General features: G+C 34.1%; 4 protein-coding genes across 4 annotated transcripts; all 4 read right to left on the reverse strand.

Annotated features, from left to right (window-relative positions):
• Positions 1-430: 430 nt before the first annotated feature.
• On the reverse strand, positions 431-7,386 carry LOC121252193 (putative nitric oxide synthase). The gene is made up of 13 exons (XM_041151715.1): positions 6,838-7,386; positions 6,238-6,423; positions 5,600-5,686; positions 5,422-5,501; positions 5,023-5,104; positions 4,554-4,574; positions 3,502-3,547; positions 2,611-2,729; positions 2,288-2,401; positions 2,106-2,213; positions 1,915-2,004; positions 1,024-1,133; positions 431-820 (listed from the first exon to the last, which is right to left on the reverse strand). Exons 1-13 carry the CDS (start codon positions 7,249-7,251, stop codon positions 571-573), a joined length of 1,707 nt encoding a protein of 568 aa, XP_041007649.1. The 5' UTR covers positions 7,252-7,386; the 3' UTR covers positions 431-570.
• Positions 7,387-9,500: 2,114 nt separating this feature from the next.
• LOC121252315 (probable aquaporin TIP5-1) lies at positions 9,501-11,316 on the reverse strand. Its single transcript, XM_041151914.1, has 2 exons — positions 10,226-11,316; positions 9,501-9,969 (listed from the first exon to the last, which is right to left on the reverse strand). Exons 1-2 carry the CDS (start codon positions 10,466-10,468, stop codon positions 9,586-9,588), a joined length of 627 nt encoding a protein of 208 aa, XP_041007848.1. The 5' UTR covers positions 10,469-11,316; the 3' UTR covers positions 9,501-9,585.
• Positions 11,317-11,803: 487 nt separating this feature from the next.
• Positions 11,804-14,712, reverse strand: LOC121252303 (cell number regulator 6-like). The gene is made up of 5 exons (XM_041151899.1): positions 14,485-14,712; positions 14,100-14,285; positions 13,146-13,260; positions 12,406-12,665; positions 11,804-12,181 (listed from the first exon to the last, which is right to left on the reverse strand). Exons 2-5 carry the CDS (start codon positions 14,205-14,207, stop codon positions 11,957-11,959), a joined length of 708 nt encoding a protein of 235 aa, XP_041007833.1. The 5' UTR covers positions 14,208-14,285; positions 14,485-14,712; the 3' UTR covers positions 11,804-11,956.
• A 1,559-nt stretch (positions 14,713-16,271) lies between these two features.
• LOC121252307 (peroxisomal membrane protein 11-4) lies at positions 16,272-17,251 on the reverse strand. The gene has a single exon (XM_041151904.1). It carries the CDS (start codon positions 17,075-17,077, stop codon positions 16,397-16,399), a length of 681 nt encoding a protein of 226 aa, XP_041007838.1. The 5' UTR covers positions 17,078-17,251; the 3' UTR covers positions 16,272-16,396.
• Between the last annotated feature and the right edge of the window lie 3,334 nt (positions 17,252-20,585).

The raw sequence follows: 20,585 nt of genomic DNA on the forward strand, positions 1-20,585 counted from the left end.
AAAATTTAAAATTTTCAACTCTCAAAACAATAATAATATTTTAACAATTTTTAATCAACACATCTAAAATCATCTCATCTCACTATCCAAACAAGCCCTAAATCAGAGAGAGCAAATTATCTTTATGCCCTTCCATGAAACCCGCATCCAAAAACCTCAGTGGTAGTATAGGAAATCCGTCAGAACTGTGTCATTTTCTATGATATTTGGCAGCCTTGCATTTTTGTTAATAAGACTTGGTGAACCTTTTTTTAGTGAATAAACTTTGGTTGTTTATATTTGTTGTGGTTCTGCTGATTCATGGATGTAGCAATGTTCTCTTCTTCATGAACTTTGGTGGCTTTGTATGTGAATTAGAATGAACTTAAATCATTTCTGGGTGTCACATTTTTGCATTTAAAAAAAAAAAAAGAAAAAGAAAAATGCAATATTGGTACAAGCTTTCAAGCTCAACATTCTATATATTGAGAAAAATAATAAAATATTCTTTAAAATTAAAAACATAATATGAAAAATACTCTTACAACATGCAAATTCAATGCACAGACACAGATCATGGAACCACTGGGATCAAAAGTGCCATTTTGGTCTTGCTTCTTCTTCCTTCTCTGTTAACTCTGGATATTGGTACCACTCTGCTCCAGTCTTGCCCACTGGCATTGGAGGCCTAACAAAAGTTTCGACTGGCTTGGGGACATGAACATTTAAATGCAGTTCTCCAGAGGTTACCTCCAAATTTGGATGAGACATTCGCATTGATTTGCACACCGGTTCAACCGAAATCCATCCTAGACCTGATATAGCCACATCACAAGCAGGCCTGCCAAAACAGAGAATAAGGAAATGCATATCCATTATAAAGTAATGAGAGATGAAGAAATAAGCATTAGGAGTAGAATGGAAATTAAAGAGCCTCACTAAGCGTAAGCTAGCAAAAGCGTTTTTATGTAACAACCAAAAATACAATAAACGTTCAATCACATGGCTCCAGCAAAAGGAGGAACTGTGGAAAGTCAACCACACCTTTCCACTTCTTCAAATGATAGATGCAACTGGCGCTCTGTTTCCAATCCTCTCCAGTCATCAGCTCTTTCTTTTCCAGTTGGAGGCACTAATAGAACTCCAAGTTCTTTCTACAACATGGCAAAAAGTTTCTTTATCCAATAAATACACAAAAAATCCAAACAGAAAAGGGCAATAAAGAAGAAGACAACATATATATATATATATATATATATACACACATACATATAGGAAGGTGAGAAAAAGAGGAAAAAAAATTCTGTATATATTTCCTTCCAACTACTCGATTGCAAAGTCACTCACAATTCTTTTTTTTTTATTAGCACCGGGTGTCCGGGAACAGCATCCTAACTAAACCCGGGGGTGCACAGGCCCTCAACAAGAAGTTTTCCGCAAGTACACTCGAGTAATTCAAGGAAAAGATCTCCCAGTCCGATGGCCCCTAGAGATTGTTTGCACCCAAGAGGATTTGAAACTTAGATTTGGAAGGAACATACCCCTAGGGCCCTAAGCCCAAGGCCTTTACCACTTGAGCCACTAGGGGTTGCAAAGTCACTCACAATTCTGGCATCATCATGTTACATAAGTTTACAAATTCATATAAAACAGCAAGATGAGATTTAAATTTATTACTTGTGTTTAAAATCATGCACGACTGTTTGAGCTTCCATAAGAATTGCTAATGCAGCTTTATATTTAATGACTGAAAACATACATACAACTCCCCTAACAAACAGATAACTGATACACGCATATATTGCACTGCTCCAAAATGAAGTTCACTAAATATTTTATGCAGCTGTTTTACCTAATACACGCTAAAGTAATTTGGAACAAGTGTAAGCAAAAATGACAAAAACTATGTCACAGGTGGTACAAGTTCTTGATTACCTGGTAAAATTCATCGGCTTTATCGGTGGATACCACATGAATCTGCAAAGCCTTTGGCCCATAGAATGTCAAGCATGTTTCTGGGAGAACCTAAAAGCATCAAATTTGCCAAATACACTGAGCCAATAAAAAAGCAGAGCATTCACATCAAGTCTAAGGATGTAACAAACACAAAATTACAGGATCAAAACCTTTAAGATATCAATTCTGACAAGACCTCCCCAAAATATGGAAAACCCATTTAAGCCATTGGATTTAACTTTGCTTGCTGTCCCATCGTCAGAGGCTAACTGATAATTCTGTCGTCGTACACCAAAAATTAAATTTACAGGAATAATAGATTAGCCTGTAAGGAAATACTGAGAGAACATACAGGAAAACATTGACCCCTAAGCCGACTTTTAGGAGCAAGGGCAGGTAGATCTTCCGAATAAACAACTGCAGCTTGCCTATGGTGGAGGTGAACTCCAGGGGTGTCATATAGTTTCTGCATGAATGGGAAAAAAAAAAAAAAAAAAAATCTTTTAGTTATTATTCATAAAAAATAAAATAAAATCCAATAATTTCACAAACTAGATCTTTGGAAATACCAAATAAAATCAAAACTGCTTGCATAAGGAAACACAACTGCTTAATTTAATCACAGCACAAACGCTACAGCAAAAGAGCACGCAGTTGACAATATAAATTGCCTACCCCTCCTCCTAGGAAAGCATTAATTTGAATTGGACCTAAGGTGGTTCCAGGAACAGCAGATTGTATTGGTTTGTATTTTTGAGCAGCTGCAGCAGCTGGATCCTTTTGTGCCATCATTTCTGGAGTCAGAATATTATAAAAGTTCAAGACAGAGGCAGAACTAATGCATTAGAAAGTATAAAACTGTCCCATAGGACTAGTCAAGAGAAGAATGTACAATGGTTCTAAAACGATTACAACTGACAACCTAGGCCAGAACAGAACATATAAATTAAGCACATAGGCAGCTCCATCAGTACAAAGCATATCTTCTATTTGTTACAAGGCAAAAAGGTAAAAATGACAAAGTTGCATAAAGGAATGAGGTATTGTAGCCCCAAAGAATGGAAAACGATGAAAATACCTTTTTGGAATATATGTGCATCAAATGAAGAATATAAAGTAAATATTGCAATGTAGAAAGCAACAACCTTTACAGAATATTCATGCGACAGCAATATAACGTTCCCCTTCTCAACTCTAAGATTGATTTAAATTTTCACAACCGACAAATTAGTTAATGTGTATGATGCTTGAAGAGGCACGAGGCCCAACTCAATCACCATCATAACCTCAAGCAATGGCAACAGTTTAGATTTCGGTCAAGACAATTTCTCCACAAATTCCTACATATGTACTCTGAGAATAGCATAAGAGGGTAAGGGTAGGCCACCAAACCCAGTAGAGAGGGCTTGAGAGTTTAACAGCTTCCAATTAAGTTAAATTTTTGGAATATCCATATTAAATGTACCTTCACTAAATTTATTCCTTGTTTTAATAAGTATAGGTAGAATAAAGGCTAAAGACCTACCAAAACTAATGACAATACGGAGAAAAGGTATATTGACTTACTGAGTAACGCATTGATGAATGCAGACTTCCCAACATTAGCTGAGCCCTGGAGGGATGGTAAGTAAATCACGTAAATGCAGATCACTTGTATCAACTTATGAGATATCAACAATGGTGAAAACACAGGGACGCCATTTGAGCTATGGTAAATCAAAAATCTGAAATTGAAATTAATTTTTATTTTTATTTTTTCCACACCTATTAATTGCACATGCAATTGAGCAAAGTTTTCCAGCAAGTAAAGTTGCTCATTTTTCTCTGAAAGGGGTTCCGATGGTATCATCACAACCCCTTGATGAGTATGCCCTATCCCCCCGCATAGTCTTATATCTATTCGTACATATGAGTGACCCAAGTGTCCCTTCAAATAAAGTTGCACATTTTTGCCTAAAGGGATTACAATAGTATCACCACGGCCCCTTGATTAATATGTCCAGTCTTGTGGAGTCTAGCTGATTTTCGCACATGTGAGCAAATTTCTCCACCTAGTAAAGTTGCACTTTTTTTGCCAAAAGGTGTTCTGATAGTACTACAACGGCCCCTTGATGAGTATGCCCCATCCCCGGGGAGTATTCTAAACTTTTCGCACATATGAGTGACCCAAGTAAAGTTGCACATTTTTCTCCGAAAGGGTTCCGTTAGTACCACCACTGCCTCTTGATGAGTACTCTCTACCCCTGTGAAGTCTTGTTTATTAATATCTTACAAACTTAATACTAGATAACTTGCTCACCACAAGCGATAATTCTTCACTGAAAAGTTCAGTGACCCTAGCTTCTCGGCCTATCTTTTTGTGCTAAATTTATAAACATATTTGCATAAAAACTAAATAACATGGCCTACATAGATCAAAACTGAAACAAAACCAAGAAGAGATACCAATTAGAATGTCTATTTCCTTTTCATAAATATATAGCCTTATGAGCAGAAATACAAACAAAAGGACCAACGCCATGACAGTTCAGAAACCGCATCATTAAAGTAAGAACAACTGATTCCTCAAACCTACTCGGTGCATCAATGGGGAGCTTGCAGTTCAGAAATATACTAACCAGAATGTAAACATCCCGACCCTGCACCAAAGAATCAACCCAAGAACTTAAGTTGAAATAAACAATGGAATTAAACAGATCTCTAAAACTTACTTCATACCACAGTTAGTATGAGCAAAAAATCTTAAACTTGACAATATGGCATCCTTACCGATGAAAATGACATTGTAACATGAGAAAAGAATTAGCTTGATAAAGACAAGACATGAGATAGCAGAACATAAATGACAAAATGATGAAAGCTAATAAAAGTCTAAGTTGGTGGTTGCCCCCATTAATGGCATGGTACAATTTTAAAATAGGTTTCTGTGATGGTGCCTTTTTTTGTATGAATAAAACTTCTTGATTGCCTATCAAAAAAAAGAGGTTTCTATGACAGAACCAGATAGCATTGAAAGTTTGACTTTTGTCCATAACATTGAGTTGAATTAGTAGACTTCAGAAGCAAATTCATGGAGGAGTGAAAAACCTTTTTCTCCTTTTGAATTTCAGATACAACTCCTACTATTCCGACCAAAGACTTTGAACTTGTCAGATGGATGCTCAGAACGCTGCAGAAGATAACAGACTTTACTAGTGTGAAACTCTAAGCATGCTGAATGTAACAATGTAGCATACAAAACAATACAGGCATGCAAAGATTTTTTTTCCCTTCCAAAAGAGTCCAAAACTTTTTTTTTTTTTTTATAAGTAATCAAGTTGTATTAATAAAAGAATAGGCAAAGCCATGTGTAGTACAAAGAATGCCCTAACTACATAGGGACAATAGATACAAGGAAATCATAGAAATCTTGGCCATTAAGCTTCATGGTAATAAATACACTGCATTGGTATGGTGATATTAGACACCAGTGTCAAGATTACTTACTTAAGCTTCTTCTTTGTAGTGGCCTCTGCTACCCAATCACCAACACAATTAAGATCAGTCCCTTTTGGTAGGAGATCAACCTGAAAGTGAAAACTATAATTCTTATCTATAACACCTCATGGTAATAAATACACTGCATTGGTATGGTGATATTAGACACCAGTGTCAAGATTACTACCTTAGTCACAACTAATATTATTGGATTTGCACCAGCAAGATCTCTCACACGAGCCAAAAAGCTGCCACTGAAGTCCACAATATCAACCTAGAAGTTTTAACAAGAATTTGAGAAACCTGCTTATCATATGCTTAATTCTCAACATTTGTTTTCATTAAATTTTCAATAATTTTTTTTGTAACATTATTCTACCATTCAGAGTCCACTTATTTTCCCTTTCCCCAGCTGTCTCACTCTTTTATTCTCACGCCCAATCAGACAACCTTGAATTATGTTATTCACACGCACAATTTGAATAAACCTTGAACAATGAAATAATTTTCTCCACAGAAATAACACAAATCCTTAGCTAAGGAAAAGGAAATACAAACAAATAAAACAGAAAAAGTTCTTTAAAAAAAAAAAAAAAAAACAGGTTCTGCAATAGAAGATGCCGATATTAACCAATTCTTTGCAAGCACGAGCAAACTAGAACTCCTAAATGGTCAATCAGAGGAATATAAGTTCTTACACGGATGAAGCAAAAAATTGCGAGCACAGGCCACTAATCAGAATGGCCAGAACTAGGGCAAACCTAGAGGACACCGGTAATTCATTTGCTTCATCACAGAGCAAAAAATAAGATAGGTGACACTCACCAATTTAATAATCAACGCTTTCTCATGCCGCAAGTGAGACAGCTTCTCCCTAAGTTGTTCAGCAGTCACAAACTGTTTTCCGCCAGAATAACCTCCGTTTCCCCCAACTGCAGTTATCATGTGTCCGTGAGACAATAGCCGGCACCGCCCACATAGAACAGTTCGAAGCTGGCGATGTTTCTTCTTCTGCACAATTACACGCATTTCCCAAGTGCTCTCTAATCACTCTCAGAACCCCAAATATTCAAATGCCAATTAACGCAAAAAGTCATATCTAACTAATCAAGGTTATTTTTTAGCTTTCCCTGAGCAAAAATCAAACAATAAAAGGACTGCCAATTTTTATTCAAATTTTGATACACCCACCATAGCAATTGCTTTTTAAGTTCGATTTCATACTGGCCATCTCATCACAAAAGTGCGTCCTGGGCATTCTCATTCAAGCTCTAACTCGTAGAAAAGCACCAAAAATTAGAAAAGTAGATTCCTTCTTGCTAGACGAAAAGTACTAAACTTGCACAAGAGAATCAAAATGCAGCTAGTACCAATTCATTTTTTTCACAAGTTTCTTTTCTTTTCTTTTTTTATAAGAATTCGTACCAACTCATAGGTCTCGAGAGCCACATAGCCCGGAGCATCCGATTCAGAAGTCTGCAGCGGAGCCCCACACCCGTAACAACTGGCCCCCGCCGTGGAAACCTTGATAGGTTTCTCTCTCTTCACCTTCTTCTTCGACGTCCTATTCTCTTCGATCACGAGCTTCGCGGCCTCGAGGGTTTGGTGGTGTTCAAGAAATCTCTGTCCCCGGGTCGGAGCAGTCGGACCGGTCCCCTCTGGTCCGAGAACGGAGTCCGATAACTGGGTCTCTGAGACTGAGGCTTTGTGGCGGGAATAATGATGTTCCTGTGCAGTGGCTCTGCAGAATATGAGTGTGGGTTTCGTGCAACTTTTAGGAAGCTTAGGGGCAGAGATTGGGAGGTGGTGGGGTAGAGATAGAGAAGAGAGAGAAGCCATATGTGACGGTTGTGGAGGTTCAGCGGTGGAAAGGGTTCAAGCTTGTGGTTTTTGTGCAGCGGATGCAGCATGCACAGCTTTCTTTTAGGGGTAAAATAGGAAAATTGTAACAACCATGCTCTATCTCACTCTCGCTGCGCTGTCGTGAGTAATACCTCTCATTGAATTAGTTAAGAGTTAAATTTAATTAATATTTAATTATTAAAAAATAAAATATATTCATATTAAATTAGTTAAATTTTAAATATTTAAAATTTAACTACAGTAATTTTTAAAAATTTTTCTAAATTTAAAAGTTACTTTACATATATCAAATACATATTTTATTAATTATTTTTCTCTCTCTTTCTTTCTATTATATATTTTATCACAATTGATATATTAATTTGAGTTAGTGATATATTAATTTAATAAGAATATGATTATTAATTAATATATAATAGGTAGAATAGTTAAATATGATAAAATAAAATAAATTAATAATTAAAAAAATTAATTATTTTTGAAATTATTAATTATTAATTACTATATAATGTATAAATGTATAATCTAATATAGAGATTTGATGTGAATAACTAAAATCAAATTCATCTTAAATTATTTTATTATTATATAATGAAAAAATAGTTATTCCAATGTGAAGATTTATATGAATAAAATAGTTAAAAGTTAAATTTCTCTTACATTCATAAAAAAATATCATTTAACTTTGACTAATCCAATAGAGTGCTCTAATATACCAAATACTTTCGATCAATTTTTCGTATTATTTTATGAATTCTATTAATGTGATCAGTTATATTATTTTTTTAATATAAAATAATTATTTTAATTAATTATGTTAATAGAATACATAAATAATATATAAAAATAATTGTATTTAACAAAACTCAATCTATACACCACGTTGTCATCTCAATTTCGTTTCGTTAAGTAAAATATGACATATTTATCAATATTAAATAATACTTTATTAAATGATTGTCATTTGTCCATTAATCTTTATGTTTTTTTTTTTTTACATGTGAGCACGAATAAGAGTGGAATAAGACACATGGGAAATGATAAACTTATAATAAAGGCTGATTTGAATGTTAAGTTGGGATGATAAATCAACATCCAAATACTTAAAAGTAAATATTTTTTAATTTTTAATTTTTAACTTTTTTTATCTGATCATTACAAATTTCTTAAATTTTTAAACAAAATATGAAAAATAATTTAATTTAATGAAGTGTCACAATTATATTGGATGATTTTAAATAAATTATAAAATAATTATAAAATAATTATAAAAGAGTTGTAGGTGTATCATTATTCATAAAAGTTTAGTGTTTAAGATTTGCTCAACCCCTTTGAAAAAAAAATCCACCATAAAAAGTGTTTTTCAACCATGTGTTTTAAATTTTTTTTTTTTTATTAAACTCCCTAAATCAGTGATACAAATTTGTTTCTCGTAGATTAATTAAATTTAAATACAATATAGATATAACAACTGTATTATAATAAGATGTGTTATAACCACAAAAAAATTTCATAAAAGTAAATTGGTAAACTGCCATAACTTTATATAATACATTAGATTCACTTTACAATAAAAGTGACTTTACAATCTAACATACTATATCAAATTACGTCAATTTATAAATTTACTTTTGTAATATTTTTTTTATGGCTAAAGCATTTTTCTTTTGTAATTGTTTTTATATTATTTCCTTTTGCAAAAACAACAATAGGGTTTGTAAAGAAGATGATGCCATAAATCTCAAAATAAAAGGCTTAAAATGTTAAAAAAAATTATATTATATTTTCATCTCACTTGTATAACTGTAACAATTTTATCTAAGTTATGGATAAAATTTTCATTCAAATTAGATTAGATAGTTTATTACATTGTATTAACACTCCCACGGAACGTGTGAGAAAGACATTTTTAATACAAAATATTATATTTTACCCCCTCATTTTATTTTTATGCTATTGTATTAACGTGGCATGGTCCACAAATTATTAAACTAGTTTTAAAAAAAGTAACTGATCTAATGATTTATGAAAAAGAGTAATGCTACTTATAATTCCGATTTTCATCATTTTATGATGTAGCATTAGATGATTAAAAATTATTTCTTACATTTTATTTGTGGACCTATCATTTAATGACACATCATGAGATGATGAGAAGATGATAAGAATTGGAATGATGATATATATATATATACATACATATACATTTCACAAATCTTCTCAAGTTGGTCAAGAAACTGACTACAACGGCAAAGAAAAAAAAAAGGAAAGAATTAATAATTCAGTAAATATGATAAAAACAAAAGAAAACTACACAACTCCATCTGGGATTCCCCCAATAGAATCCGTCTCTTGGTCATTTGGGAACACTACATTATCATAGATAAGGCCTGCAACTGTTGCACCGATCAATGGTCCTATCCAGTAAACTGCCTGGTTCTTGAAACTGCCGGCCGTGACGGCAGATCCAAAGGCGCAAGCCGGATTTATAGATCCACCGGAAAAGGGCCCTGCAACCAAGACACTGGCTCCTGCCATGAACCCTATTGCTAAAGGTCCAATGGCTCCCTGTGCACCACGCCTAACATCCCCAGCAGCATAAACAGTGTACGCTAAAGCAAATGTCAGGACACCTTCCAACAGTGATGCTCCAAACCCTGTCATTTCTTCTGCAATGGTGTAGGTTGGAACATGCTGCAAAACTCAAATTAATATAGTTTCAGTAAAACTTCTCATGGCTCAAAAACATCATTTCAATGTCAGACATAAATGAGACAGCATTTTCGTCTACAAAATCATAAATCATATGCAATGTAAGTGTTCGGTTGTGCTGTCTTCTGGAAACATCAAACATTCCTTGTAACCAAACACTCGCAACCCGCCTTACATGTTTGAAGTAATAATTATGGTGAACTAAGCCTACTACGAATGCGAAGGTGTTTTATTATACCATTCCAACAAGAGTCATCTTCAAGAGGAGGCTAGCCATAACGGAGGCCAGCATCTGAGAAACCCAGTAAAACAGAGCGGTCGGGACACTGATATGGCCTCCGACCGCCATTCCAAAGGTGACGGCCGGATTCACGTGCCCGCCTGAGATGTTGGCTGCGATATACACAACAGATGACAAGGCCAAGGCATTGGCGATGGCAACCACCACCAGACCGGATGGATCCGAAGCAGCATCGGGCATCAATTTTCCTGCCCACAATTCAACATCCAACAAAGGAAGCAAAATAAATTAACAGATACGCTACAGAAAATGAAGAACAAGAGACCTATTTTAAGAAAACATATATCCTAAATTAAGTTTGTAACATGGTCCTTATCCTCCATTGTATGCATGCGTTGATCACTATAAGCAACCAGAAAACTGTAGGCCACTGAAAATATTCATAAGACTATATTTTACAGAACGGGAACGACACCGGCCGGAAGACTCTTGACTAAGACTATATATAGGAACAATGGAACATGGACTATGAAAATGCTCACGAGATGACGTCGCAGATCCCAGAACTGAAAAAACAAAGAAGAATGTGGAGATGAACTCCGCAAGATATGATCGGAGAGCATTAGCAGTGACGGATTGTTCAAAACGAGCGGCTAGCACAGTCCGAGCCATTTTTTGCCCAGCGAGCAGTGAAAGAGGAGAAATTGGTTTCAGGGTCCGAGAAACTCGGCGTATAAAGAAGAGAAGAATGATGGAAAGTTTTGCTTATTCAATTATCCTTATATCATCGACAGAGAGCGGTTGCAACGCTTCACGAAAAGACCAGGCTTTGGATTTCAACGATTAACTGCCAAGCCACGTAGCGGGGTGTGGTTGGAGGATTCGAGTGCTGCGGTTTATACAGTTGTATTCTCGAAACGGATCAGGTTAGTTTGTGATATGATTCGTAATTAAGCATCTTTAATCCACATGGTCCAGATATCAGTGCCCTTGATGTTGAATCGTTGATGTTGATTCATTCCATCATGCATCCATGCAGATGGAGTGAAAATCGATCAGATATAAACGATGGGCATTTTTCTCATGGATTTTAAAGGCATTTTAATCAAGAATAATTATTCTTTATCAAAAAATATTCAGTATTTTAATTTTACAAGAACTGGTCCTTCTTTTAAAATTTATCTGATTCTCCATCTCTCGAGTGTTAACATTGGCCTATATTTATTTGTTGAATAATGTTAAATACAGTAATGAGTTAAAAACACTGCACACTATTTTTTTTTCAATTAAAAAAATTATTTTTTTTTCAAAATGAGTCCCTTATTAACTTATTTTTTTTCAAAATGAATGTGCGACGCTCGACCATTCTATTACTGTAAATATCATTTTTCTTATTTGTTACTCGGTTTTTACTCAGGTAAAATACCGTTCCCATTATGAAGAATAGAACCTTTCTGAGTTTGGCACCTTTTAAGCCTCTGCAAGTAATGAGCAAGGGGGTTTCAAATAAGATGGCTCTAATGCATAAGGGTGTCGCCAATTCAATGAAGCAACTGACAGGTAATATGATAGGCATTTCACAAAATTTGTCCCATGGTTTAAAAAATCACTATAATATCCTTTTACATGTGACCCTAATCTTCTAAAAGCACGAGGCACTCTGCACTCATAAACGAAATCTCTATTGAGATATCATATATTCATTTAGTCATACCAACATGGTGGAACCTACAGAGCCTGCATTTCCAAATTGGTGTGCTCGTTCTTCCCCGAGATTGGAGCAGAGTCCTGATTTTCTTCGGTGGGCTTCATCTCTTGGACAGGGGGAGGGTTGACGATGGTCATGGGCATTACAACATTATCTGAGAGGCGTCCTTTCATCTCCCTGTGCTCCTGACACAAGGCACACCAGTGCAAGCAGCAGTGCACCAAGCACGGGTCACACGGCGAGTTCTGCAGCCAGCAACAACATGAGTTAGCAAATTTTAAGCCCAACATTTAAGTGCCGCTCAGAAAATGGCATCTTTGAATCTGTGGATTTTAAGCTCAGCTGATAGCATGTGTTACACGAGCAAATGATGCAGGCATCACGATTGAGGAAAAATATTCACGCAATCTGAATTTTCTACCAGAATAGATTTAAGTTACCTAGTCAGCAACAGAACCCTTATAATTACCTTCAAATGATATTTCTTCTGCAAGGATTGCCGAACAAGACCTGTGTATATCCCACACATCCACCAGGCAAACAATAAACCCTCACAAACGAGATATGATGGGTTAATACAACGGAAAACTGCAGTTGCAGCTGCCAGAGCAATGCCACCTTCAACACAAACGGCATGACACATGCATGGTTGCGTCCAAGGCATATCTTCTCTCAAGCTTTCAACATTACGCCCAAACAAAACACATGGACAGAATAGTCCGGTCCAGCCTATAAAGGTAGGAAACAAGAGAAATTTTACATAATTGAAAGATTTAATAGTAAAATCTTCATCCCTTTATGCAATAAATAGAGTATTGGAACCATAACTTCTCAACAGTCCCATTGCAAGAATATGTTCAAGAAATCAACTGAAGACAGTGGCATGCAAATCTTTTTCAGTCAAGAAAGGCCAACATCACATACAACGCTAGAGATACATATCTATTAGATTAAGGCAAAATGGTGCTCTGCGGGCTTAATATTTTTGAGAAACATAAGAGACACAAGCAACCCAAAAAGGAGAAATTCAGGAATATTTAAGAAATTCCAGAAGATTATCTGAGCAAAGTTAGACAGCCTCAAGCAAACTAGCTGACAGCATTATTCAGATGGTCACTTTATAAGTAATGTCATTCTTGTCACTATTTGCAATATATAGGCCTCCACAACTCCTTACTGTCTTGTGAAAATTTCATCATGTCAACTTACAACTTTCTTTGTCTTCAGAACAGCCAAAAATCCCCGTTGTCCAAGGTTCATCTGCAGGAGGCTGAAAGCTTTCAGGTAGAGGTTGACCACATTCATTGCACTTGTGAACAGACAACTGCCCAAAAAATTATAGCTGGTAAATAGTTATTACATGCATATCAATCTTCATGAGATAAAGATGGTGTTGGTGCTAGGAGTGATGCTCCCTCGATGTATAACTAAAGACAAAGAATGGATCAGTCAGACCAGAATGAACTATAAATCACTAAAAAAAACTGGCTCAATTCAGCCGCTGATTTTGCCAAACTTGCTTGTTTCAAACTGTTTAAACTGCCACTCAACTGGAAATTTGCTGCAGCGTAGGGTTTAAGCAAGACCCAGAGGGGAAAGAAAACTAAGTTTGAGAGCATGTTATAACTTTCCTCTTGGACCTGCCTAGAAGTTTATTTTCTTATTTTCTTCACTTCATGTTCTGTGGTTAGATGAGAATTAAATGGAGTATTAGACTCGCTATTATACGAAGTTACAAATCCAGGATAAACCTAAATTGACGATATGAGTAACAATAAGAGATCAGTGAGAATGCACCGCAAATTGTCCAAGGTCCTACTAGGATGAATCCCAGCATGAGTGGCATGTAACTATGAAAGGGGCTTTGGTGCCCTACTTATAGCAGCACTAAAATATCTAGGAATATAGATATCAGCCAATCGAGTTCACCTCCTAAAGATTCTATTCGCTTCACCCAAAAGCATCCTAATCAAAACCATAAAGCATTGCCTGGAGGGCCATAATTCAGACCAACTACTACAACATACTCCAAGCAGAAGGAAAATTCTACCAAATAAGAGAAATAGAAATTAAAAACAAATGGGTAGGAAAAAAAAAAGCATAATTAACGAAAGGGTTGTATTATTGTCCTATAGAAATGGGTATTTTCAGAGGGTAAAAAACCTGGGGAACCTCGATTGGCTGATTAAGCTCTCCAGGCTTAATATCCTCCAGAGGCACCTGATCCTTGGTCAGCTTCACATACCGCGAGTGCGATGTCCCATCCGCCATCTGATCTCACACTCCCAACAAAAATCGGCCACAGACAGGCAAAATAAAGTAAAACCCTACAGTTTGTTTCCCGAGAATCTGTAAGAAAACAAAAATAATCCATAAATCTATATCAGTTGGTTTTTATTATTTGAATCAAATTTTATGTAACAAAAAAAAAAAGAAAAAAAGGAAAGGAGACAACTCCAGAAATATAGTACCGAATCGAAGTTCCATAAAACATTTATCTTCCTTACATTTATATTTTCTTGTCCCATTAGATTTGACAAACACTGACCTTAGAGAATCCTTTGAAACCGGACCTTGGCTTGAAGATATGATTGAAGAGAGAGGGGAAGAGGGATCAGAGGATCTGGCGCGAGCCCGAGAGTCAACTCATGTCCGAGTTCACGAACTTGGCTTTGACCCCATGTTTCAGGCTTAAAGCGGTTCAAGGTTCAAGCTGCTGCGCTCCTCCACGCCAACGTTCCAATGAATGCTCTCCACGTCAACAAGTGTTAGAACTTAGATCTTGTTGGGCTTTAAGCTCGATAAAACTTGCGAATGAAGTGTACAAAAAGGAAAACTTGCAACCTCGCTCATTTTCTAACAAAATTGCAATCAATATTTAAAAAACTAAATTAATATTTTTATTTTTATTTTTATTTAGATTCGGTTTAGAAGATGAGATAGGATTAGTTAGTATAGCTTATGAATAATAGTAAAATTATTAATTGAAATTAATATCTTGTTTGGATTAAGAGATAGTTGAGATAGTTTGTAAATATTATAATAAAATATTGTTAGAATATTAATTTTTAATATTATTATTATTTTAATATTTGAAAAAGTTAAATTGTTTATTATATTTTATATAAAAACTTACAAAAATTGTAATGATTAGAGGAGATGAATTTTAAATTAAAACGAGAATAATCAGATGAGATGAGATGACGTTTGTACCCAAACCAATCCTAATTATTGAGAAAAAAATATAATATAGGGCTTTTCGACACTAATCGTATGTTAAAAAAAAAAAAAAAAAGAGAGAAATTAATGGATAGAAAAATATTTAACGTTCGGCATTGGCTTATAACTCTTGTGACCGTCCCTTGGACTTTTCTTTTGAGCGAGCTGAGCTGCCTTTGTACATCTTAATAGAAAATTAATTGACATCTTAAACAATTTTTTTTTTCATTAAATTTGCTTGATCAATGATAATCACTGATAAATAGTTTGCTGGAATTCTCAATATTGAATTTGTCATATTTATTCTACGCTCTTAATTATGGGATTTAAAATAAATTATAAGGTTTTTATATATTTCTTGACATTTCTAGCGATTGAGATTTGTTCGGAATTAATTAATGATATTATTGATTCTTACTAATTTTTGGTAAATAAGATTTTTATTTATATAAATTCTTTTAATGATTAGGATTATGAAATCTTTAAGTATTTATGGAGTTTTAGCTGTAATAAATTGCCATTTTTTAAAAATATAAAAATTAGAAGTAAATATTAGGTATTTAAAACAAAAAATTAAGAAGGTTAGAGTGCTATTTTTACATTGATCCTCATTGCATGCGCATAATACCTACTGAAGAATTAAAAAAAAAATTTGAAAAATTTATACTTAATTAAGGGGTATAATGTAATTTAAATTATAAGGTATTGTGAGCTTAATCCACATGATATATCTATATATATATATATATGGCGAAAGTTAAGATATAAATTAAATAAAATTTAATTAATCTCATAACTTTCCAGGCAAACGGTGAAAAATGATAGCAATACACATTAATGTGTGTATAGTAAAGTTTTTGATAAGTTGAATAAAATATTATTTTTTGATATTATTATTATTTTAAAATTTAAAAAAATTGAATCGTATATTATATTTTATATAAGAATTTGATAAAATTATAACGATGAAATGAGATGACTTTTGTATCTAAACGAGTCTAGAGACTTCAACAAATACAAACCATGGAATGCTCATGCATCATCGATCTGTAAATACAACTTAAAATACACAACCCAAATAGACGGTGCATGTCAGAGTTTCAGACGACACATGAATACCGTTCAATCCCACTTTAATTAGGTGCTATAGTTCAGGAAGTGTTTCAAAGTCCAATGTTTTTTTTTTTTTTTTTTTTTTTGTTTGGGGTTCATGATTTTGATACAAATATTGAGCTAATTAATTACGAGGGCCAATTTCTGTACCAACCAGCCCATGCAGAGACCAAACCACTGATGCCAAGAGTAACAGCATGGTTGCAGAAAGGGTTGGGTTCGATATCCGCCACTCCAATGATCAAATCAGCAACATTTGCTGCCACTGCCATCAGCCTCATCACTCTATCTCCTCTAATCTTCTTAATCCTCTCTTTCTCGTCCTTTGATTCCACCTCTTTCGAAGTTAAAAGCTTTTTCTCTGCCACCATTCCTTCTCTAATCATTATGAAATCAGATATGATAAAGAAAACATACCCAAAAGACTCGCCAAATGCTGACACGAAGCTCATCTTCCTCGCCAACTTCGGGTCCAACGTTCCGATTCTTGATAACCAGAGAAAGTGGTCGAAAAAGAAGTAGACCATTTCGCCTGCATTAGCAAGAACTGCTAGGAACCGCAAAGTAGGGGTTGTGCCGGGGCTTCTTCTCAAAGCATTGAATCCGGTGAGAAACCGGCCAGTCCTAAAGGCTTTCCGGCTAAGCCCCGACGCAACCTCCCACTGCTTGGCTCTCTGGGCGATATCTGGTTGAGTGGCCTCGGCGCGCCAATGGACAAGCTTGGAGACATATTGGAATGTCTTGACAAGCTTGTCGATACCATCTCTTTTTGCTAGGAAGATGACCAGCTTGTCCACTTTGTCATTCATGGCTGAATCGAAGCGAGCGAGGTTGAGGGAATTGAGTTGTTGATGAACCCGCTAGCAGCTCATTGAGTTTTTGTTCATAGAGATTGGGTAGAAACTATAAACAAATTAAGCTAAAGGAGAGCCACAGAATCTGGTTTTTCTAGATAATACTGTAAGGTCATGTATATGCCTGTGGTTGGACCTTGTTTTGCTGCTTATACTGGTCTTTTTTCTGTGCCACTAAATTAAAAGCCTTGCTACGTACAAGCGAATTTGCGTATTAAATCATGTATCAATATTTACATGACTTTTTTTATTAAAGAAAAAATTGAGAGAATAAAAAAATCTTCTATCTCACAAAAATTATTTTCATTTTTAATTCGTACTGTTTTGTTAAACAGATACATTACATATCAATATTAGTGTACAGTTTGATACGCGAACTCACTTACAATAAAATTTTTTTCTAAATTTAATAAGTGTATTTTCTTGTTTTGCTGGAAGATGTCCAATGGTCGCCGACCAATGACTTGCATGTGCATGAGTTATAAGTAGAGTGATAAACTTATTATTAATCTATATTTAAAATTAATAGTTATGTAAATTTGAAATAGCTTTTTAATAAAGTCACACCATTACATTAGTTGATTTAAACTTAATTATAAAATAGTTATAACAAAGTTGTAGGTGTATTATCACCCTATCAAGAGAGTACCAATCAATTTCAAGTCAACGTAACAATTTGATGATTTAATATTTTCTCCAGTATTAGAGTATTCTCCTAATAGTCTACTGTTATTTATTATTTTTTATTATTTTTTTATTTAATATTTTTTCATTATTTTTTTACTATTATTCACATAATATCTGATATCACCTTACTACACAAACACAACCTTAGTCCTACCCTTTTAATTTATCAACTTTCATTTGTGGGTGTAATTTAATTTCTGTTTTTAATATTTTATTTCTACTTTTTTTTTTTCAAATTACGTTCTGTTTTTAATTAGGAAGCTTTGCCAATTCATCCGCAATTCACACAAAATTAATGCAATTTGATATGATATACTGGATTATAATTTTATATATCGCGTCAAATTATTTTTATAAAATTTTTCTTTAGATGTGATATTTCTCAAATGAAGATTTTACGAAACCGATGGTCTACCGATGAAATCTGGTGCATTCCTGTGTTTTTTTTCTTAAACATTAAGAAATCGGTTCTACTATGTACAGTCGAGCTATACAAACGACGCGCAAACGGCTGACCACATCAGCAGATATTTATTATAAAAAAAAAATCATTGACAAAAAACAAAACAAAACTCGGAAATGGATCCCCGCTTTGGTGCTCTGGTAAAAAACTTGTTTTGATGCGTGTCAGCTAATCAGCACCAAAACAATCTTTCCTGCTCATTTGAAGTCCAAAATGGAGTCTGAGGCTTGCTTGCTTCGTGGTGATATTTCTCTTAGATCGTTTGAGTAGTTTGAGAATATGGGTACCCATCGATCTCGTCTTCAGCTGGCTTCGTATATGTTGTTCCTCGTGTGGGTCTTTGGCTTCAAATTAGCAAGACGCCATTTCTGGGCTTCAAATCAACATGACGCCATTCTGGACTTCAAATGAGCATTTTTGGACTTCAAATCAGTAAAGAAGCTGATTTCAAGGAAAGCTCAAATTAAGCCATTTTCAAGAAAAATAAAAACTACATTCCATCAGTAATATAGAAAACGATTCTAATTAAAAAATATAAATCTAGGCCCAATGTCCAAAATTTCATCTACATAAAAAATTATCAGCTTTACAACTAAATACAAAAATAGTCTTCGTGGGAAGAAGATGGGGAAACTGACCAAGGATGAGGCTTCGTAGGAAGAAGAAGAAGCTGAAGACGAAGGGAGGTTTTGCTTCTGTGGGGAAACTTGCGGTGGAATCGTCTTCGGCTCAGTGTGGGTCTAAGGAGGGAAGCTTCAAGGGGAGGGACGTGCCGTTGAGGGAAGGGAGGGGGAGGGACGGAGGAACAACGGTGCGTTCAGTTTGTGGAAGGTTGGAGAGAAGAAACGCAGAGAGGGAAATTGAGGAGGGGGTCAGGGGATGCCTCAAACGGTGCATTTTTAATTTTCCACATCAGCACCGTTTACACACTGGCTGTATGGGTCGACTGTATCCAGCATTTTTCTTAAGAAATACATGCATTTTTTTTCCTCTTGAACATTAAAAAATACATTTTTGAATATTTAAGAAAAAAAAAACAGGCGTATTCCATAACTTTTTTCTTTGAGAAACACTACTATGCCGCCTCATTTTTACTGCTCCATTTGACCGTTTGGCAAATTTTTTTTATTTAGTGATTAAAAAAGTGATTTTAAGTATATTAGTATAAATATATATATATTTTTTAAAAAATATTTAAATATATTATAAAAATGTGAAAAAAAAAAGGAAAAAAAAAAACGTTGGGCGGTACGCCAACAATAAGAATGGAGTGGCATAATAGCTCCACTATTTTTCTTTCTCAAAATAGTTACTATCTCTAGTGCTCTCTGCAAAAATCACCTAGGGAAAATAGAAACCAGTCTAGAAAAAAAGTTATTTATATCTGGTTTGGATACCGAAATAATATTAATTTATCTCATTCAAATATTATAATTTTTTTAAACTTTTAAATAAAATAAAATAAATAATTCAATTTTTTAATTATAAAATAAAAATAATATTCAAACAATTTTTTTTTTAACTTTTAATTTTAATCTTATCTCAACCCATTATCCAAAGCTTATTCTCAAATAAGAATTTCCTTGCAATAGAATGGGAAAATCTTTCGGACCTTTTTTGTGTAATAATGTATGTATTATCAAATATTTTACTTTTAACATTACTCGAATAGAAAATAATTTTTAATTTCAACTTTTCTATATAATTATTATCTAATAATTATTCAAACACAAAATCTAATTCAACTTACTCAAACTTTTACGCAAAACATAAAAAACAATACAAGTTTTTCAAAATCTAATACAAAATTATATTCAAATATTCTTTTACCTTTATAATATTTTTATTTAACATTTTCACTCTTATTTCTCAAAGAAAAATTCTAAATGGAAGTTTTGCACTACATACCTTTATTTAACCAATATTTGATTTATCATTTTTATCATTACATCTTAATGCTTAAATATGTGTGTATTTAAATAAAATGATAAAAATGAAAAATTACATATTGGTTAGGTGGAAGTGTGTGACGTAAAACTTCCTTGTACAATAAGACTTTATTTGGATAATGAAACCATCTCAACTCATTTCGTCTTATCTAATCATTACATTTTTTTCAAACTTAAAAAAAAATATAATAAACAATTAAATTTTTTTAAATCCCAACATAAAAATAATATTTTAATGATATTTTATTAAATTTTAAACTTTCATCTCGTCTCATCTCAACTCACTATATAAATCAAGATTAAGTCTTTCCTAAAATCTAATAAAATATTTTAATTTAAATAATTTCACTACTATTTAGACTTA

Source organism: Juglans microcarpa x Juglans regia, chromosome 2S (assembly GCF_004785595.1).
Source record: "Juglans microcarpa x Juglans regia isolate MS1-56 chromosome 2S, Jm3101_v1.0, whole genome shotgun sequence".
NCBI classification, from domain to species: domain Eukaryota; kingdom Viridiplantae; phylum Streptophyta; class Magnoliopsida; order Fagales; family Juglandaceae; genus Juglans; species Juglans microcarpa x Juglans regia.

What these genes read in the sequence shown, in the direction of transcription:
- LOC121252315 (XM_041151914.1), bottom strand. Translation starts at nt 10,468, where the DNA reads ATGCCCGATGCTGCTTCGGATCCATCCGGTCTGGTGGTGGTTGCCATC. An exon ending in AGATGACTCTTGTTGGAATG is followed by an intron (nt 9,970 to 10,225) that starts GTATAATAAAAC and finishes TGAGTTTTGCAG; the next exon opens with CATGTTCCAACCTACACCAT.
- LOC121252303 (XM_041151899.1), bottom strand. Translation starts at nt 14,207, where the DNA reads ATGGCGGATGGGACATCGCACTCGCGGTATGTGAAGCTGACCAAGGAT. An exon ending in AGCCAATCGAGGTTCCCCAG is followed by an intron (nt 13,261 to 14,099) that starts GTTTTTTACCCT and finishes TTTTTTGGGCAG; the next exon opens with TTGTCTGTTCACAAGTGCAA. An exon ending in TTCTGAAGACAAAGAAAGTT is followed by an intron (nt 12,666 to 13,145) that starts GTAAGTTGACAT and finishes CTACCTTTATAG; the next exon opens with GCTGGACCGGACTATTCTGT.
- LOC121252193 (XM_041151715.1), bottom strand. Translation starts at nt 7,251, where the DNA reads ATGGCTTCTCTCTCTTCTCTATCTCTACCCCACCACCTCCCAATCTCT. An exon ending in ATGCTTTCCTAGGAGGAGGG is followed by an intron (nt 2,402 to 2,610) that starts GTAGGCAATTTA and finishes CCATTCATGCAG; the next exon opens with AAACTATATGACACCCCTGG. An exon ending in AAGCCGATGAATTTTACCAG is followed by an intron (nt 1,134 to 1,914) that starts GTAATCAAGAAC and finishes GCCATGTTGTAG; the next exon opens with AAAGAACTTGGAGTTCTATT.
- LOC121252307 (XM_041151904.1), bottom strand. Translation starts at nt 17,077, where the DNA reads ATGAATGACAAAGTGGACAAGCTGGTCATCTTCCTAGCAAAAAGAGAT.